Source organism: Erithacus rubecula (genome assembly GCF_903797595.1).
Source record: "Erithacus rubecula genome assembly, chromosome: 5".
Lineage (NCBI taxonomy): Eukaryota > Metazoa > Chordata > Aves > Passeriformes > Muscicapidae > Erithacus > Erithacus rubecula.
Genome location: NC_136687.1, coordinates 43,930,038 through 43,946,279, shown reverse-complemented (window position 1 = coordinate 43,946,279; position 16,242 = coordinate 43,930,038). Strand labels below are relative to the sequence as shown.

At 44.3% G+C, this 16,242-nt stretch overlaps 2 protein-coding genes across 2 annotated transcripts; one reads left to right on the top strand and one right to left on the bottom strand.

The window, feature by feature from the left end:
- Nucleotides 1-1,255: 1,255 nt before the first annotated feature.
- On the bottom strand, nt 1,256-3,802 carry POMK (protein O-mannose kinase). Its single transcript, XM_079306187.1, has 2 exons — nt 3,472-3,802; nt 1,256-2,965 (listed from the first exon to the last, which is right to left on the bottom strand). The coding sequence occupies exons 1-2, from the start codon at nt 3,757-3,759 to the stop codon at nt 2,192-2,194; spliced, it is 1,062 nt and encodes a 353-aa protein (XP_079162313.1). The 5' UTR covers nt 3,760-3,802; the 3' UTR covers nt 1,256-2,191.
- Nucleotides 3,803-4,064: 262 nt separating this feature from the next.
- Nucleotides 4,065-16,209, top strand: HGSNAT (heparan-alpha-glucosaminide N-acetyltransferase). Its single transcript, XM_079306186.1, has 17 exons — nt 4,065-4,348; nt 4,620-4,759; nt 5,271-5,392; nt 6,322-6,391; nt 6,986-7,055; nt 8,100-8,206; nt 8,668-8,744; nt 9,354-9,384; nt 10,216-10,376; nt 10,741-10,850; nt 11,559-11,680; nt 12,056-12,182; nt 12,292-12,378; nt 13,498-13,575; nt 13,687-13,757; nt 13,896-14,008; nt 15,006-16,209. The coding sequence occupies exons 1-17, from the start codon at nt 4,106-4,108 to the stop codon at nt 15,185-15,187; spliced, it is 1,911 nt and encodes a 636-aa protein (XP_079162312.1). The 5' UTR covers nt 4,065-4,105; the 3' UTR covers nt 15,188-16,209.
- The last annotated feature ends 33 nt before the right edge of the window (nt 16,210-16,242 follow it).

The following is a 16,242-nucleotide window of genomic DNA, read 5'->3' as shown; positions in this document are numbered from 1 at the left end:
CAGAGAATCATCTCCATGGCAAGATAATTATTCTGAACCAGAATTTTTCCCTTTTTGCTCTCTGAAATTAATATGGCTGTTTGCAAGGTGCAGTACACAACAGGGCAAGAATCCCAGCAGAAGCTTGCCTTAACCAAGAAAGACCAGCACAAGATGTCTGTCCTTGCTACCTAAACCCCTCATGGGATGGTTATTTACAGCCATGAGATGAAGATTTCCCTTTCAAGTGTACATGATGGCTAACAAAAGTTATTGTGGGAGAAACATGTAAGAGGTTTGACTCTTGGCCCTTTAAAGCCTTGCCCCTGGCTTCAAGGAGCTGTAACAGGAGACTTTTCCAACTGTTGCACTTCCTGTATTCATGCTGGAACTATAGAAATCTAACCCTAATAATAACAAGTCAAGAGTTCATGGACTGGATGGTGCATTTACAACCTGCTTCTTTTAGGTGTTTTGAATCAAAGTCCAAAACAAACCTGAAGCATATCCACAATCACTGCCATCTTTTGGAAACCTGGATTTCTGAGGTTTGTCTCCTGACAACCTGAGCAGGAAAACTGCAAGGAAGGAATGGATAAGTGAAAAATGGGAAAAGTCTAACTTAAGAAAACAGACTGGCCAGAGGGAAAGGCATAATCAGCAGCTTTTAAAGGGTTCCTGGTAGCATTGTATGATATCAGGATTGAATTTACTAATTTGCAGAATTTTTTTCCCATTTATAATAAAATTCTGATACCAGGATTTGAACATTTTACATATGAAATGACTGCATGATCTCTGCAGTCAGAACATGGCTGGTTTATGTGAAAATGAACAGCAGCACAGAAAAGAACAGAACCAAACTGTTCAAAAAAGAGCAAAAAGGACAGTGCACATCTCTGCTTGCAAATCACCTCTCGGGTCAAAACATGGAAGTTGTCTCTTAGGTCTTTCAAAGATTGAGTCCCAGCACAGAAAGTCCTCAGGCGGACAATGGTGGAGTCCAAGTTTCCCATTCATATTATTCCTGTTTTTTTCCCCAAGACAACTACATCCTGGATCCCAGTCCCACCAAACAGAGCCTATTGCTGGATTAAGGCTCATTGTTCTTCATCTCCAGCTGTTGGTACCAGGCTGTTACAGGTTACCTCAAGCTTTCTCCTAGCACACCAAAGAAGGCTACTTTTTCACAGCTTTCCTCTATGCTTAGTGAACTTTGAATTCAGACCAAATACAGTTGTATGCTCTGAATACAGGAATTTTCTTTTCCAATGCTTGTGTTTAATGCTCATTGCTGTGGAAGTCACATTCTCTTTCAGTGGTTATCCTTCTTTCCATCAAATTATGATGACACTAAGCAAGGATAAGCAAATGAAAAAAAAAAAGACACACCTCAGCTCTCTTCCAAAGTGTTTAGCCTTTCTGTGGATTACAGAGGAGCCAGAGACTTGCATTCGACAGCTTCATCTCTAAAGAGCTCATCTGAAAACACCACCAGACAAAGGCCTGAAAACCAAGAACCTGTGATGTAAGCAGACTTCAGAATCTGCATCATCTTCTTGCTTCCAAAAGTGGCCACACACTTGCTAAGGGCTCATAGAGCAATTGCCATTATGGCTCCAAAAATAACCTATGCCCCAGACAGCAGGTAGAGGCTGCCACTGCAGCTCTGGCACTGGGGCTCACCAAAATCTGAAGTTAAACAGGGTATTCCTTTCTAAGTGACCACTGCTTTTACTACATGGGAAAGTAGAGGAGCATTTTGTGGATACAACATAGGCCAAAGCCACAGCAATCGGCATAAAGCTTGGGGGGGCGCATGCTGTGGTCTCTGCTCTCCAGTTCTCTGCTAACAAGTTAAGGTAGACTAATATTTTTTAGCCAGTTTTCTGTAATTTTTTAGATTTTTTTGTGTAAATGTTGCAAATGAAAATTTACCATTTATTAAGGAACAAATTTCCCCTGCACTCACACAACTTAATTTCTCTCCCTCCTCCTCTTCCAGTGGTAGATTAAACATGCCAATGGAAAGCTTGAAAGCTCTTGGATTGGGTTTGTTTGTTGGTTTTTTTTTTTTTTTTTAATCAAGAGGTACAAGTTCAGTTGTTCTCTTCTTCAGTTTTGGGGACAGAGGTTTTGTCCATCAGGCAAGCTACATAAATAGGAAGGACATCAAATTAAAACATCAGTATGTTGTTTGCCTTGTGATTCACTATAACATTTCTCTAGTACCTGGCATAGCTGCCTCCTGAATAAGCAGAGTTAAAACTTTCCTGTAGGTGTCTAAGACCTCTTGGGCAGAGGGCCGTTCTGCTGGGTCCTTCTTCTTGCACGCTGCATGGATGTCAAACAGATGTAGTCGTACAATGTCACTTCCTTCAACATGGCCCAAGAAAAAATTGGAGACATCTGGGATTTTCCAGATGTCTGTTTTCTCATCATAGGGAGGCATGAGGTCATCTTCAAATGGCACATCATCTCCATAGGGCCAACGCTGCTCAGGAGCTACAAACTCACCCTGGAGCTCCCTGTGACCACACTTCACCAGCCTGCCAGCACTCCTGTTCACAAGAGGCAAAGCGTCCAAATCATTAACCAGAACATGAAAGTCACTTGTTAGGAGATACTGGGAGAGAACCTTGTCCAGGTCATTCGAGTCACACATCACTAAGGTGCCCAGGGGGCTGCTGTGCAGGTACCGAATGACACTCACATAGTCTATAGCAAGCAGCAGCCTGCGATGCCAGGTGTTCATGCTCTTGTATTTAGGAATGTGGAGAGTTTCATTCAGGCCTCTCAGTGAACCAAGAGGATGGTACTCGGTGAGGATTGTGAACTGCTGCTCACAGTAGCCAAGCAGCCGGACAACATGCTTGCTCTGAAGGGCCTTCAGCATCTTCAATCCATGGAGAAAGTCCTCCTTCAGCTCTGAGTTGGCAAGCTGTGAAAGGACCACTTTTTTTTCCTTCCACTCAGAAAGGAAGACCTGAGAACACACAAGAAACACATAAGGCACATGGGGAGCCTTCTGTGAACTGCTACCAGATGCTGCTGACCTCTTCCTGTGACTGGTTAGTCACAATGGCAGATTACAGTCACCAGGCACAGTCAGCTTTAGGTAGAGCCATGTACCTGTCACAGCAAGCCCTTTCTGATGCCATAGTTACATCACAATTTCCTAAGTTTTCTTTGGAATGGACAACGCATATGAATTAAGTTATTTTATATCACCCAAAGCCAGTCTTACTCTGCCATGATTGTACTAATCTGTGATTTTGGTTGTGTTGCTGGATGTCGTTTGGTGTCAGAGAGGTGGCCCAAGTCATGCTCTCGTACCTGCTGTGTTCACCTTATCAGTAGCCATATGGTTCTGGATGCCTACAGTAATTAGCTGCTGAGAGGATAATCATAACAGCAGTGCTGGCATGAATTAGCCAGCAAACTGTGAAAGCTCTTTATCTAGAGGAGAGAAGAAAGGAAATCCAAACTCACCTTTTTCACAGCACCTTCGCCAACACACTTGAGTTTCCTGACTTCCCTATTTATGGCCTCGCAGGAAAGCCACGGGGAACAATTCTTCACCGCTCCGAATTTGAAATGCCCAAAAGGGCAGAGGCCATGGTCCGTTTCGGCACGTCCCAGAGAGATGTAAAACTTGTTCAGGTAGAGGTAGAGGAGGGCATTAAGGAGCAGGACGGCCGCAAGCAGTAACGCCAGTGAGATGGATGGCACCTCTCTGGGAAGAAACTCCCTCCTAACGAAATGCGGTTTCTTTTCCATGGCCGTGCCTTCCGCATCCTCCGTGAAAGACGGAGGCTAAGCAGGACCCTCTTTCCAGCCCGGGGATGAACGCCTGCACGGCTTTTTCAGAACCGGCTACCCAGCCGTCCCGCGGACACCGCGGTCCGGACGTGCAGCCTACGAGAGGCCACGCTGGCAGCGGGACGTATTAAGGGCGGCTGCGAGCTCGACGCTCGCCGCGCCGCTCATTCCTCCGCGTTTCCGCGCACGCGGGCCCGAGCTGCGGGCGGCGGGGCAGGGACGCCTGACCCCGGAAAACACCGGGAAGCGCGGCCGCGCGAGGCGGCGGCGGCGGCGGCCCCGCCCCGGGGCGGAGCGCGGCGCGATGGCGGCGGCGGGGCTGGCGGCGGCCGTGGCGCTGGCGGCGGCCGTGGCGGCGGCGCTGGGCGCGCTGCTGATGGCGCCCGGGCTCTCGCCGCCCGACGGATGGGGCACGCCCGGGCCCCGCGGCGGGGCGGCAGCGGAGCGGCGGCGGTCGGGGCGCATGGACCAGGCTCTGCTGCTCATCCGCAATGAGCTGCCCGCCCCGGGCCTGAACCTCGCCGCCCGCTCCGGCTCCTGCCACCAGGTGAGGGGCTGTGCCGGGCGGGGGTCACCGCCGGCCCCCGCTCCTGACAGCCCGGCCCGCGGCGGGGCTGCTCGGCTTCTCCGGCTCTCCCCGCGGCTTCGTCAGGTCGCTTCGCTTCGGTTTTACCTTGGAGCAGCACGCAGGGAACTCCCGCAGCAGGAGATGCTCCAACCCCGTGGCATCTTTCCTTGTCTTTGCCACCGTGAAAGGCCGAACCTCCTTTCACTCTCCTTTGGCACTAATGAACTCCCTTCACCCTCTTCTTCCACAGTGCTTGTATCAGTTCCTGGCGTTTGTCCCACCAAGCAACGAGAGCCTGAGAAAACCAGGCACGGCGTCTGTAATGGTTGATACCCAGCATCCACTCACCCTGCTGCTCAACAGCTCTGTGGGTGACAGAGATCTCTGCAAGTAGGTGGCCCAGTCCCCAGGGAATACATGAATGACTCTATCCTATATTTGTGTTGGTTTGGTTTGTTGTTAGTTTTTGTTTTTTCCCTTTGAGCCACGCGCGTCTTCGTTGCCTGCTCATCGCCTCCTTTTTCCCACCTGTTCACACCTAGACCTCGGTCTTCACCCCACTGCTGTAACAACAGTGTACTTTGGAATTATTCTGAAAGGATCTAGATGCAAGCAGGAGCCAAACCAGTGTTCACTGAGGCAGCATGTACAAGCACCTGGTTTCTCTTGCAGGCATTCTCTAGTTCAAGAAGACAAATGATCCATATGTGGTAAACAATTGGTGTTGGGCCAGGGAGGGTAATGCTTGGAAGAGGAATGTTCCACGCACGGTTGCAGTGTTGGCCCGTTTTTGGCTTGCCTTTCCTAAAGCATTCAGGCTTACAGCCCCGCTGAGTGCTGCGGTGGTACCTGCATGTACTGGCAGTGGCTCACCGAGTTTTGTTTCCTTTATCATTTGCAGGATTCAGTATCACTTTGGAGAGTTTGGCAATTATTCCCTTGTGGTAAAGACCCTAAGTACAAGTACCCAAACTGTTTCTTGTGACCTAATCATCAACGAAGGCCCTATCAACAGCTACCTCCGTATGTAGAGCTCTGTTTTTCCCTTTCATTCTGCAATGCGCATGTCTCCCAGCAGAACCAGCTTCCTGAGAAGCCTGTGCAGCCACTCATGTTGTGCTGAAGAGCTGTCATGGGCTTGCTCCTCTTCTTTCTCAACATCCTTGCCTCCTTATGTTTTATACACCCATCTTGAGGTCCTGACCAGGATCAGGCCTCTGCACATGATGTACTGTCTGCCTACAACATTTTTGCAGCAGACATTAGTACAGAAGAATCAGTGGGTATGTGTCTGGAGGGAGATTTTAGTTCCCTGCATGTTTATGTATATACAGAGAATCCTACCTCTTCTTTGCTCTATCTTCTCTCACAAAATGGAAAATAATTCACAAAGTGTTTGGATTTTTGTTTGTTGTTGCACTTTTAATTTAAAACCTGATAGTTTTTCTTTTTTGTTCATCTCTTATCCAGGACTGTTTCAAACTCTTGTCTATATCTGTTCCATTCTTTTCCTTCGAATTACATTATTCTTCAGTCCTTCCAGTTTCCTAACTAAAGAAAAATTCTTTATCCTTGCTAATTAGGTGTATTGCCCTTTCCCCATCTTGTTATGTTGAGGCTGTTTTTAAATCTCTGTTTTCTTCTTCAGAATGTATTGCATCACGTCAGCTCTTCTCTCACTAGTGTCTTATGATGCAATGAGGTTTTATTTTGCTCTTTGTATGCCAAGATCTGGAGTCGCTGAGCTGCACTTTAAAACCAGCCTGCATTTGTGTTGGGTAGTTTGGGGTGTTTGCTGAGGGTTTTTATTTTCTCTGGGATGCATATTGCATGGGGAAGGTAGTATGATCAGTGAGTTGGGCTTTGTGTCATGTTTTTGTCTCGCTTGGCCAAGCCCACGTGGCTGAATGGTTTTGTTAGATCATTCACAGAGTTGTGTTCTTCTCTTGCAGCTATTCTCTTTGCTTTCCTGGTTTACATGGGGATCCTTGCTATCCTAATTGCTGGGCGCCTTCTAATGAAGTAAGTGAACTTCCTCCTTGCACATGCCAGTTTAAGATCACATATCTCAGAGTGGTAATGCTTTGGAGTCCCACTTGTGGCCCTATTTGGAGATCAGATCCTGTTATCAGGTGCCATCGTTGTGGCACATGTGGCAAGAAATGCAGACTGTGGCAATTTCAGTCGAGGGATATCTTGCAGCCTTGGTAGTTTGTGTGCAGAACAGCTGATGTTCACTGTAAGCTCATACACGCCCTGCTGCACCCTCATGTCCCTTGTTCCTTGTCTAGTTCTGGATCAGTAATCCAAGGCAGTGGGACCAAAGTGCGGGTAACAAATGCAACCTTCTACCCTTTACTGAATGGTGTACCTCATCCTTGCCTGTAAGCAACCTGAGAATAAAACCCCCAAACATGAGCTTATGCCAGTGTATTTCCACAGCTGGACTTAACTGAGATCCTAGCTGGATCTCAGCATTACCTATGTGAGCTGTAAAAACGAGTAGGAACTGTCCAAACTTCTGTTTTATGCTGCTAAATAGCTTCTATTAAGATGAAATTAACTATAAAGTACTTTTGGCTTTGTTTTGTGTTTTAAACTGTTACTCATTTTCAGAATTGATCCAGTCAGAAACTGGGTTTACAAGAAACTGAATCCCAGAGCAACTGATCGTATGATTAACTCTGTGAGTGACTACAGTTATGTTTAGTTTATATTCTGTAGTGTTTTCATGTCTGAGAAACATACACTATCTGTACATCTTGTGTATTACTTATCATCTTCTCCTTGTGTGTGTTCCCTCTTGTATTGATGTCAGATAGGCAATTTTATGTCAATGGAGAGTGCTAGACTGGAATCCATACTAAAATCCATGCAAGTATAGTGGATTCCTTGTAACGCTCTTGCAAGTTTTGAACATAGAGCTTTATGTTTTCTTTAGTTCCCTTGAAACAAATGTGTTGGTGAAAATACTGTCCCTTTCTGACATAGTCAGTGTACGAGAAATCTCAGTCTTCATGGCTGCCTCCAGCACAGCAGGAATTTTAGCAAAAAAAATGCAGTCAGAATTTCTGTGGCACCCCTAGAACTGGCATTGCTGTGTGATCCTTTTTTCATACTAGAATGCAGATAGTTCATCACTAGTCTGGGCCTCATATCTAAGAATAAACCTGTCTAGAATCAAAGGACTGGAAGTAGAGCTCTACAGCAGTTCTTGTAGCTCATCTCTATCACTGGGATATAGTGATGTCTCCTCCTTTATGCTGTTACTGGGTCTGATCAGAGTGGTTTAGGGAACTCAGTTGCAAAGAAGCCACTCCTGTGTTTAAAAGGATTAATTTTCCATTGGTTTAGCTCTCAAAACAGTCTCTCCATGGTGTCAGACAAGTGCTGATGGGTTAGGATGGGTCCTATTTGAGAGATGTTGTAAAGCAGTATTCAAAGTGTTAGCAATTCTCTGGCTTATATGGAGGAGACCCAACTCTGATGAGTCTCAAGCACAGGCTCATTTCACTGCATTGTTGTTTCTGCTCGGTCAAAGGTAGAGTCTGGAGCATCTGCAAACATTATTGCAATGGGGTGAAGCCAGGAAGAGGTTAGAAGTAGACAAAAGGAAGACAGGGAGAATAAAGACAGTGTGTGAGAAGCTTCTCCGTTTGCTGTCCTTTGTTCCCTAGTCAGCTGGTGCAGCTGCTGACTTGCTGTTGATGTGTGTGGTTTGTTCCCGCAGGAGCTCGGATCCCCGAACACCACAGACTCCGTTAACTGTGATCCGCCCCCGCAGTCGTGGAGCACGGGGCCTCGGCGGCGGCTGCGTTCCCTTGACACCTTCCGAGGGTGAGCTCAGAGCTTGCTCAAAAGCAGCTTTGCCAAGCGGAATGAGATTTTTCCAGTGGTGGTTTGACAGTGCCTGGCAGTGTATAGCAGATGGACAGTTCAAGGTGGTCTGTTTTATTTGGAAGTTAATCAAGATTTTAATTCTCAGATTTTCCAAAATACTTTGTAATTGTTCTAATTGAAGGAAATGTTAGTTGTGGCAGAGAGTGTAAAAGAGCGACATGTTCAGAGAGAAAATGCTATGCAAAGGAGCTGGCCTTGGTTCACCACCAGCCATGATTTTTGAAATACGGCTAACTGGTTGGTAAAGCTGGAAACCTTGGAAATCTTGCTTTAAAAATAAAATAAATTCAAATCGCAGAGTTAGAAATGCATTAGTGGGAGTAATAATCATTAACTTCATATGCATAAGTATGGATTTCATCAACATGAGGTGCTTTGTGATTTTGTTGTCTTTTTAGGCTCTCTCTTGTAATTATGGTGTTTGTTAACTATGGAGGAGGAAAATACTGGTTCTTCAAACACGAGAGTTGGAATGGTAAAGTACAATTGAGATCTGGGTTTTAATTGCAGCAGTGTCTAGAAATGCAGCTGCTGCAATGAGCTGTTGCTCAGCTGAAGGCTGGGATGCTGTGCTGGTTTGCTTCAGCAAGGCATCTGCCTGTTGGTTAATGGGCAAAGCAGTGTATGGTCCTCCTTGTCATGCAGTGACAGGATGGTTTCACATCACAGTCTGTGTGTAACCTTTTCATTTGTGACACAGGGCCATATCTTTAACTTTCCTGTGTTGCTTAATGACCATAGTCAAGCTGATGTTGCTCAGTGCTGTAAAAACATAATGCCTTGATTAGTAAGCTGATGGAGATGAAGTCAAGCATTGTAATGCCCTAGTGGAGAATAGCAAGGATCCCATCCTTGAAATCTTTCCCAAGGCAAAGCAGTCAGTTCTGACCCTGTTCTTGAAGAGTAGCAAATGCAGTGAAGCAAGATGATTAGCTTTTTGTAGGTTTTCTTTATAACATGTTTTAGATTTTGGGACATGAATAATCGTTAGCAGCCTGTAATTCCTCTAGAAAATCAACAGTAATATTGTTAAATATGAGGAATGTTCAAAGTAAATAATGTGCTCCTTCATATTTCTCTGTAGGATTAACAGTGGCAGATCTGGTGTTTCCATGGTAAGTTTTCCAGAAGAATAGTTTTTGTATCAAGTGATTCTTTATATTTAACGTTGCAAGTGGAAATGTACTTGGAGGGATGAATTTGTGTTAAATAAATAGGAATCTACCCCTACAAATAACAACATAACTCTTATGAAGTAGAAGAGCTAAGTGGTTTTGGCGCCCAACATCCTTCTCCTTCCCACACACAAGGCCCAGGGCTACCCTGCCAGGGGAAGTGCAGTATCTCTGAAAAGCTTAATGCCATGCCACTGTGTTAAAAGCTGCCAGTCTGGCAAGAATCGAAGCTGGACTGGTGTGTATCCATAGATAAAAGAGCCAAGTAAATTTTGGATAAAGCTAGTATTTCTACCATTCATAAGAATGGTCTTATGGGGAAGCAATTATCCCATCTGCCCCTAGCATGCCTATACACTAGCTGTGGTTTCTGTTGGAATAGGGAGCTGGACTTGGACTATGAACCTAATCTAGAGGGGAGGAGTGGGTCAGTTCTGAATTCGAATCATAAATTTGAAGCTGGTGTTTGACTGCTCTGAAGATGCTAATTTAATTTGGGTAATGGAATTTTTTGGTAGCATATAAGTTGCTGGAAAAGAGTAGACTGCAATTACAACCCTGCCTCAACTGACCACTGAAAAAGGTAGAAGTGTCCTATAGTGCAAGCTCAGGAGCCTGGGAATTCCTAGGAATCAGAGGAATTAAAATTGCCAAGTTTCACTCTATGCATGCATCTCTGTCAGGCTGCTCTGTCAGCTTTAGTGTTTGCTGTTACTCATACATGTTATGAGACATCTGTCAGCTCCATTTCCCATCTGCTCTCTTCTCCAGGTTTGTGTTCATCATGGGGACATCAATAGCATTGGCACTGGGCTCCATGCTGAGGTGGGGAAGTTCCAAGTGGAAAGTGCTTAGAAAAATCCTCTGGAGGAGTTTTGTGCTAATCCTGCTGGGAATCGTAGTTGTGAATCCCAATTACTGCCTTGGACCTTGTGAGTGGAACTTGCTCTCTTCCTTGCATTTCTGTAACTTGTTCCTGCCTCCTTGGCTGGGCTGTTGCAAAAACTGAGTCAACTGTGTCAGTTTGATGATATCTTGTGGAGTGCTGTTCAGTTCTGCACTGATGCAATTCTCTCTGTTAGACTATTGCCAACCACTGTTGATTGTCTTAGTTGATTGTCTTAGTCTCTTGACTTTCCTGGGAATATGACGTACAGAAAATTGGGATGGCAGAGTGGAGGTGTCCCTTGTACCCTGCAGGTGGAGTGGATCTCAGCTCTCCCTGAAGAAGCATTGTTTGTATTTACAAAAGAGCCTGTGTCTGCTCCTCTGTCACATTGCTTGCATGTTTTCCAGTGTCCTGGGATAATCTGCGTATTCCAGGGGTGCTCCAGAGGCTGGGATTCACATATCTGGTGGTTGCTTCTCTTGAACTCCTGTTTACCAGACCTGATAGCGGGACATGGGTGAGTTATGTTGCAAGATGACAACTGAACTGATACTGGAGCAGGGCTTTGGGAGCCTTTGCTCTTGTTTGGGCAAAAAGAACACGAGAAATTATAAGAAAACTTGTAACATCTTACATGATATGTAGTGCAGTGTGACCTGGCAGGGGTCAGTGTTGGGTATTGCACCCTTCAGTGTCCCTGTCTGCATTTTGTCACATCTAGTTTTACTGTGTTTGAAGATTTCACTAGTCCATTCCGATAGCCTTAAAAACAGGCATTCCAAGACACTTTTGATGACTTTTCCACTGCCAATGAAGCCCAGGGACAGCATCTCTATGCTGAATCCTGTAATCTGCGTTTTGTCCAGTTCATTTTGGCAAGTTTTTTCACAGCAGGGGAAAGTAATACAAGGTTTTGGCCTTTCTAGAGTTTGTTTTCCCAAAAGGCTTTTGTTGTACTCAAAAATGAATCAAAATTCCTTTTGACATTTTCTAGGTTAAAAAACATTAAGGGCTTTTGTATTGGTTTGTTTCTCCTCCCTGCCCCAAGTAACTAAGTGTCTGGAAATTGCTTGTGAAAATGAAAGGTCTGCTGGTAGAACCCAGTTTTGTAATGGATCTCCCTCTTGTATCTGGGGTACAAGACTGCCCACCAGGAAGTACAGGTTGTCCCCAAGGGCATGGTTTTTACTTGCCAGCTAACACCCCTTCCTTCCATCTCATGCAGGAGGGACAGTTCCCTGCTCTGCAGGATATTCTCCCCTACTGGCCACAGTGGATTTTCATTCTGGTGTTAGAAACAATTTGGCTCTGCCTGACCTTCTTGTTACCAGTGCCAGATTGTCCCAGGTAAGACTGCACTGGGACAACTTAATGTATCAGGTTGGTTCTCATCTACTGAGTAGAAGGTAGCCATATTAGCCATAGGGAAGGAATGAAGAGAAGAGCTTTTAAAAAAGCATTCATCATGTGAAAAAGCTTTCTTTACTTTGGCACTAAAGTACCAGGTGTTATACAGGTGATTTCATTCTTCCTTTCCATTTAAAGAAGAGGATTAAAATCTCCTGAGGTCTGTGTACAGCAGTGTTTTATCACTGTAATGCCATCAATGTTTGCCTCTAGCCTGGGAGAGCATTGAGCATTTAGTGTGTTTGGTCAGTGGGCCAGTGACTGTGCAGCTGGACTGTAACAACACTTGGTGCTACAACTCTGCCTCTGTCCTAGGGGCTATCTTGGTCCTGGGGGCATTGGGGACTTTGGAAAGTATCCCAACTGCACGGGAGGAGCAGCTGGTTACATTGACCGTTTGCTTCTTGGAGAAAAGCATATGTATCAACATCCTTCTTCAGGTGTAAGTAGTTTTTGGCTTGCAGTATGTCAGGAGTGGCTTAGGAATGATACGTGCAAGGGGATTTGAAAGATTTGCTTGGGTGCTCTGTAACAGCTGTTTTCTCTCTAAGGTGACTTACCTATCAACAATGCCATATGATCCTGAAGGGATCCTGGGGACCATAAATAGCATTGTTATGGCATTTTTGGGACTGCAGGTACCACTTTTTCTTTCTGCATGCTATAATGGGGAAATTTGAAGGAAAATTGGGAGTGGGGAAGCAACTGGGTTTCTTTACTTAAGGTTGAGACTGGTTCTAACAAATCCTTTTTCAGAGCAATGCTTTCGTGATGACTTAGCCTGAGGTGAGTTCCAGAGAAGTGGAACCTAACATGGCAGTACCTTGCATTTAGATACAGACTTTTTCTCAGTTTTTGTAAGGGATGGACACAAGAAGCTTGCAAAATAGCCACCTGGTGTTTTAAGGTTGGGCTATGCTGGGAGTAGGCTGGCTCTCTATGTTGGAAAATAAGGTTGAGACACGCAAACTTCACAGCTTCATTGTAAGGGTTTCAAAAGTTGCAGGTGTGCTATCCCTTGCTGATTTTCTGCTTGGCGTGCAGTGATAGCCATCTTGCACATGTGCTGTGTGCTCACCTTCCTGACAAGAGAGATGCATGGGTTCACATTGGTGTTACCTACACCAAATGCTCACAGCTATTTAAAATATGGCACTTACTGATGTGGTTTTGATGCACTGCTGGCTTTTCTGATGGTGCACCAGTTGTGAATCAAACTAGAACTCTTGTGCTAGGAAAGGATTGTTACCACATGTAGCACTGGGTAAAAATTGATTGGGAATATCTGTGAGGCAGAGGTTGGAACAGAAGTGTGACACTAAGGAGTGAACTATCAGGACACATTGCTTAGTGGTGTATGAAAAGAAGCATGTACTCTGGGCAGGTCAGGGAGTTGTGGAGAAACTCTTGGGGCTGGCTCTGGTCTTGTTCCTTCATGCAATCATTACCGAGGGAGAGGGAGCTCAACTTATGTTGTGTTGACCTAATAAAGATGCTTGTTCTCTTCCTCAGTTAACATGGTAAGAAAGGGAGAAAAGGTGCACCTGTACTGCTGATTGGGTTGCATTTACGTATTTTTCCCTTGCGTGTCCATTCTTTACAAAGAGTCCTCATTTTGAGCCTTTCAGCCACTTAGCTGATAGAAGTCCCATTCATGGTCTCTGTCTTAGCATAGGTAGCTGGTGGAAAATAGATCTGGCTGTTAAAGTGTAGTTACATTAATGGGCATTAATTATTTTTTTGTATTTTTTTATAAGGCAGGAAAAATTACTTTGTTCTACAAAGACCAGCCCAAACAAATTATGAGTCGGTTCATCATCTGGGGTATAGTAATGGTAAGTCTGATAGTTATGTGGCTCTTTATAAGTCATGTATTTTAATGCAATGCAAATATTTCTGAAACATGGTGCAGTGGTTACATAAATGTTACTGGCTTTCTATTTCAGGGAATTATTTCTGCTATCTTGACAAAATGTTCTAAAGAAGAAGGGTTTATTCCCATAAACAAGAACTTATGGTAAGTGAAGAGATGGAACATTTTATATGATTTTGTTAAAGTACTATTTCAGCTCAGAGATTGTTTTACCTTTTGTACATTGAGATCTGTATCACATACTTCTCTAAATATTACTTTTTCTACTGAAAATGTTTGTAGGTCAATATCATATGTGACAACCATGAGTTGCTTTGCCTTCATCCTCTTATTACTGATATATTACCTGGTGGATGTCAAGAAATGGTGGTCAGGTGCTCCATTTTTATACCCAGGTCAGTAAAATCACATCAGAAGATATATTCCTTATGATGCTTTCTGTGCTGATACTATCCTTTTGTTTTCTGCATTTCCTTTGTCTGTAAATAGCAGGGATTTAGACTGAACCTGAAGGATTCTGGAATGATTAAGTTGAGCCAAACCTCTGCATAGAACTGGGACACTGGAGACTAGATATATAGGAGAGGGAGAATCAATTCTTTAAGTGAAGCTGAAAGCTGCTATTGCCTCATGACTGAGTTTGTTAACAAGTCAAGGTCCCAGTGAACAGCTGCCTAGTTCCAAGCAAACTACCACAGCTGTTCAAAGTTGGTTCTGGAAGGGACTGCTGAGACTTGTGTAATCTAATGAGAAACTCAAAGGCCTGTCAGTAGAGTAATACCACTTCTGAAGATGTAAAGACTAAATTCCCTGGGCAGCTGTGTAGGTTGTATCTCTGTGCTTTTACATAAGTGTGTTTTGCTAAGTATCCCACTGTGGTTTTAAACCACACTGGGCACACAATAAACGTGAGTAGAGAATGCAAAGCCACAGCAGAGGGGACCTTTCAGCAGCTTTGATCCCTGGTGTCTGGACAGGAAAATAAGCAGAGTGACAGCAGGATATCATACATCCTATCAGAAACCCCAGCATTTTGAAGGGCAGTCAGCTTTTGTATGTAAAGGCAGCAGATTTGACCAGATTGATTGGCACTCATCCACCCTGAAAACAGTAACTGTTACTATTCTCCTTATTAATATAATTGTAGCATACTGGTTTGGTTGTATTTTCAATTTAGCACAGAGATTATTTGTATTTCTTTTAATACATGTTTTGGGGGAGAGAACTCCTCAGACTGCATTTGAAAAGAGTGTGTAGCATTTTTGGGGCAAATGATATTAGCTGTTATCTTGGTGTCACTCTCATTAATAAGTCCGGCACACCTCTGTCAGTTTGCTCTGAAGCAAGCCCATACCCACTCTTTCATATGGAATAACCTGTGCTTCCTTTCAGGAATGAACTCAATCCTGGTCTACATTGGACACCAAGTGTTTGCAAACTACTTCCCTTTTAAGTGGAAGATGCAAGACAGTCAATCCCACGCAGAGCATCTGACTCAAAACCTCACTGCAACAACTCTTTGGGTTATAATATCATATATACTTTACAGGAGAAAGATATTCTGGAAAATCTGATAGAGGTGGTCAAGGTCTAGCAGGCCTAGATTGTGATGAGGCAAGTGGATTAGCTTGAAATTTGGTGGATTAGCCTGAAATATTGCCACTCAGGCTGTATTACTAAAAAGGGATACAAGTTTACAGTGCCATGGAAGCCATAAAGACTTTTATGTGACTTAAGGGACAGTATTTTCCTATTTAGCAAAAAACTTACTAGTCTATTACAGTTGCTCTCTGTTTTCTGTCTTTTGTAAATATTTTACTGATTTCCCTCCTTCATATAGAGAAGCTGAACATACCTAATAGTTAGGCAGTCTAAGACACCCTGGTGGTGTTCATGGAAGGAACTACAAGGGATGGGGCGGTGACTGCAAGGGGTTATCAGTGGTAACAGTCCCTGCGTGTGATACAGAACCCCCTAACTCAGGTGGTCTGGGGTGTGTATATATCCTTGGCACCTCTTGCATGCCTGTCTCCTCTGGCTACTGGCACACATTTAACTTGGCCAGTGACTATGTGGTAAAGCTCTGGAGCACCTCTGTGTCACAGCCTGGTGGTGCTTTCAGCTGATGATGATTCATTCTTTCTCCTTCACTCTTCCCATTTTTTCGACTAAATCCTTAGGTTTAGGATCCTGTTGAAGCCTAAAATCTCTTCTATTGGCTTATTAATCAGCAGGTTGCTCCTACAGGTTTAGCAGCCCATCTGTGCATGTTGTGGGCCTTTGTGTAACACACCTCTTGCATGGATGAGGTCCAAGTTTCCATGTGCTCTAGGAGTTTCTTGCACTCTCCTTGCCTCTCCTACTGACTTTGTATAATCACTTGGATATTACCAAATTTCAATCAAAACAATCCACTTTCTACATGAATCTACTTAAGGATCCTGAATCTGAAAACCAGCAATACAGGTAGAATTCTGCTGAGAAGGAAGACCTAACAAACCAATTCAATGGAACAGAACAGTTTTTGGAAATTCAAGAAATTCACTCACGCTGTGATTTCCAAACTAGTGCTAATAAAAAACCTGAAATATCTTGCTATGTTCTCTGTGTATGTGTAAAGATATAAAGA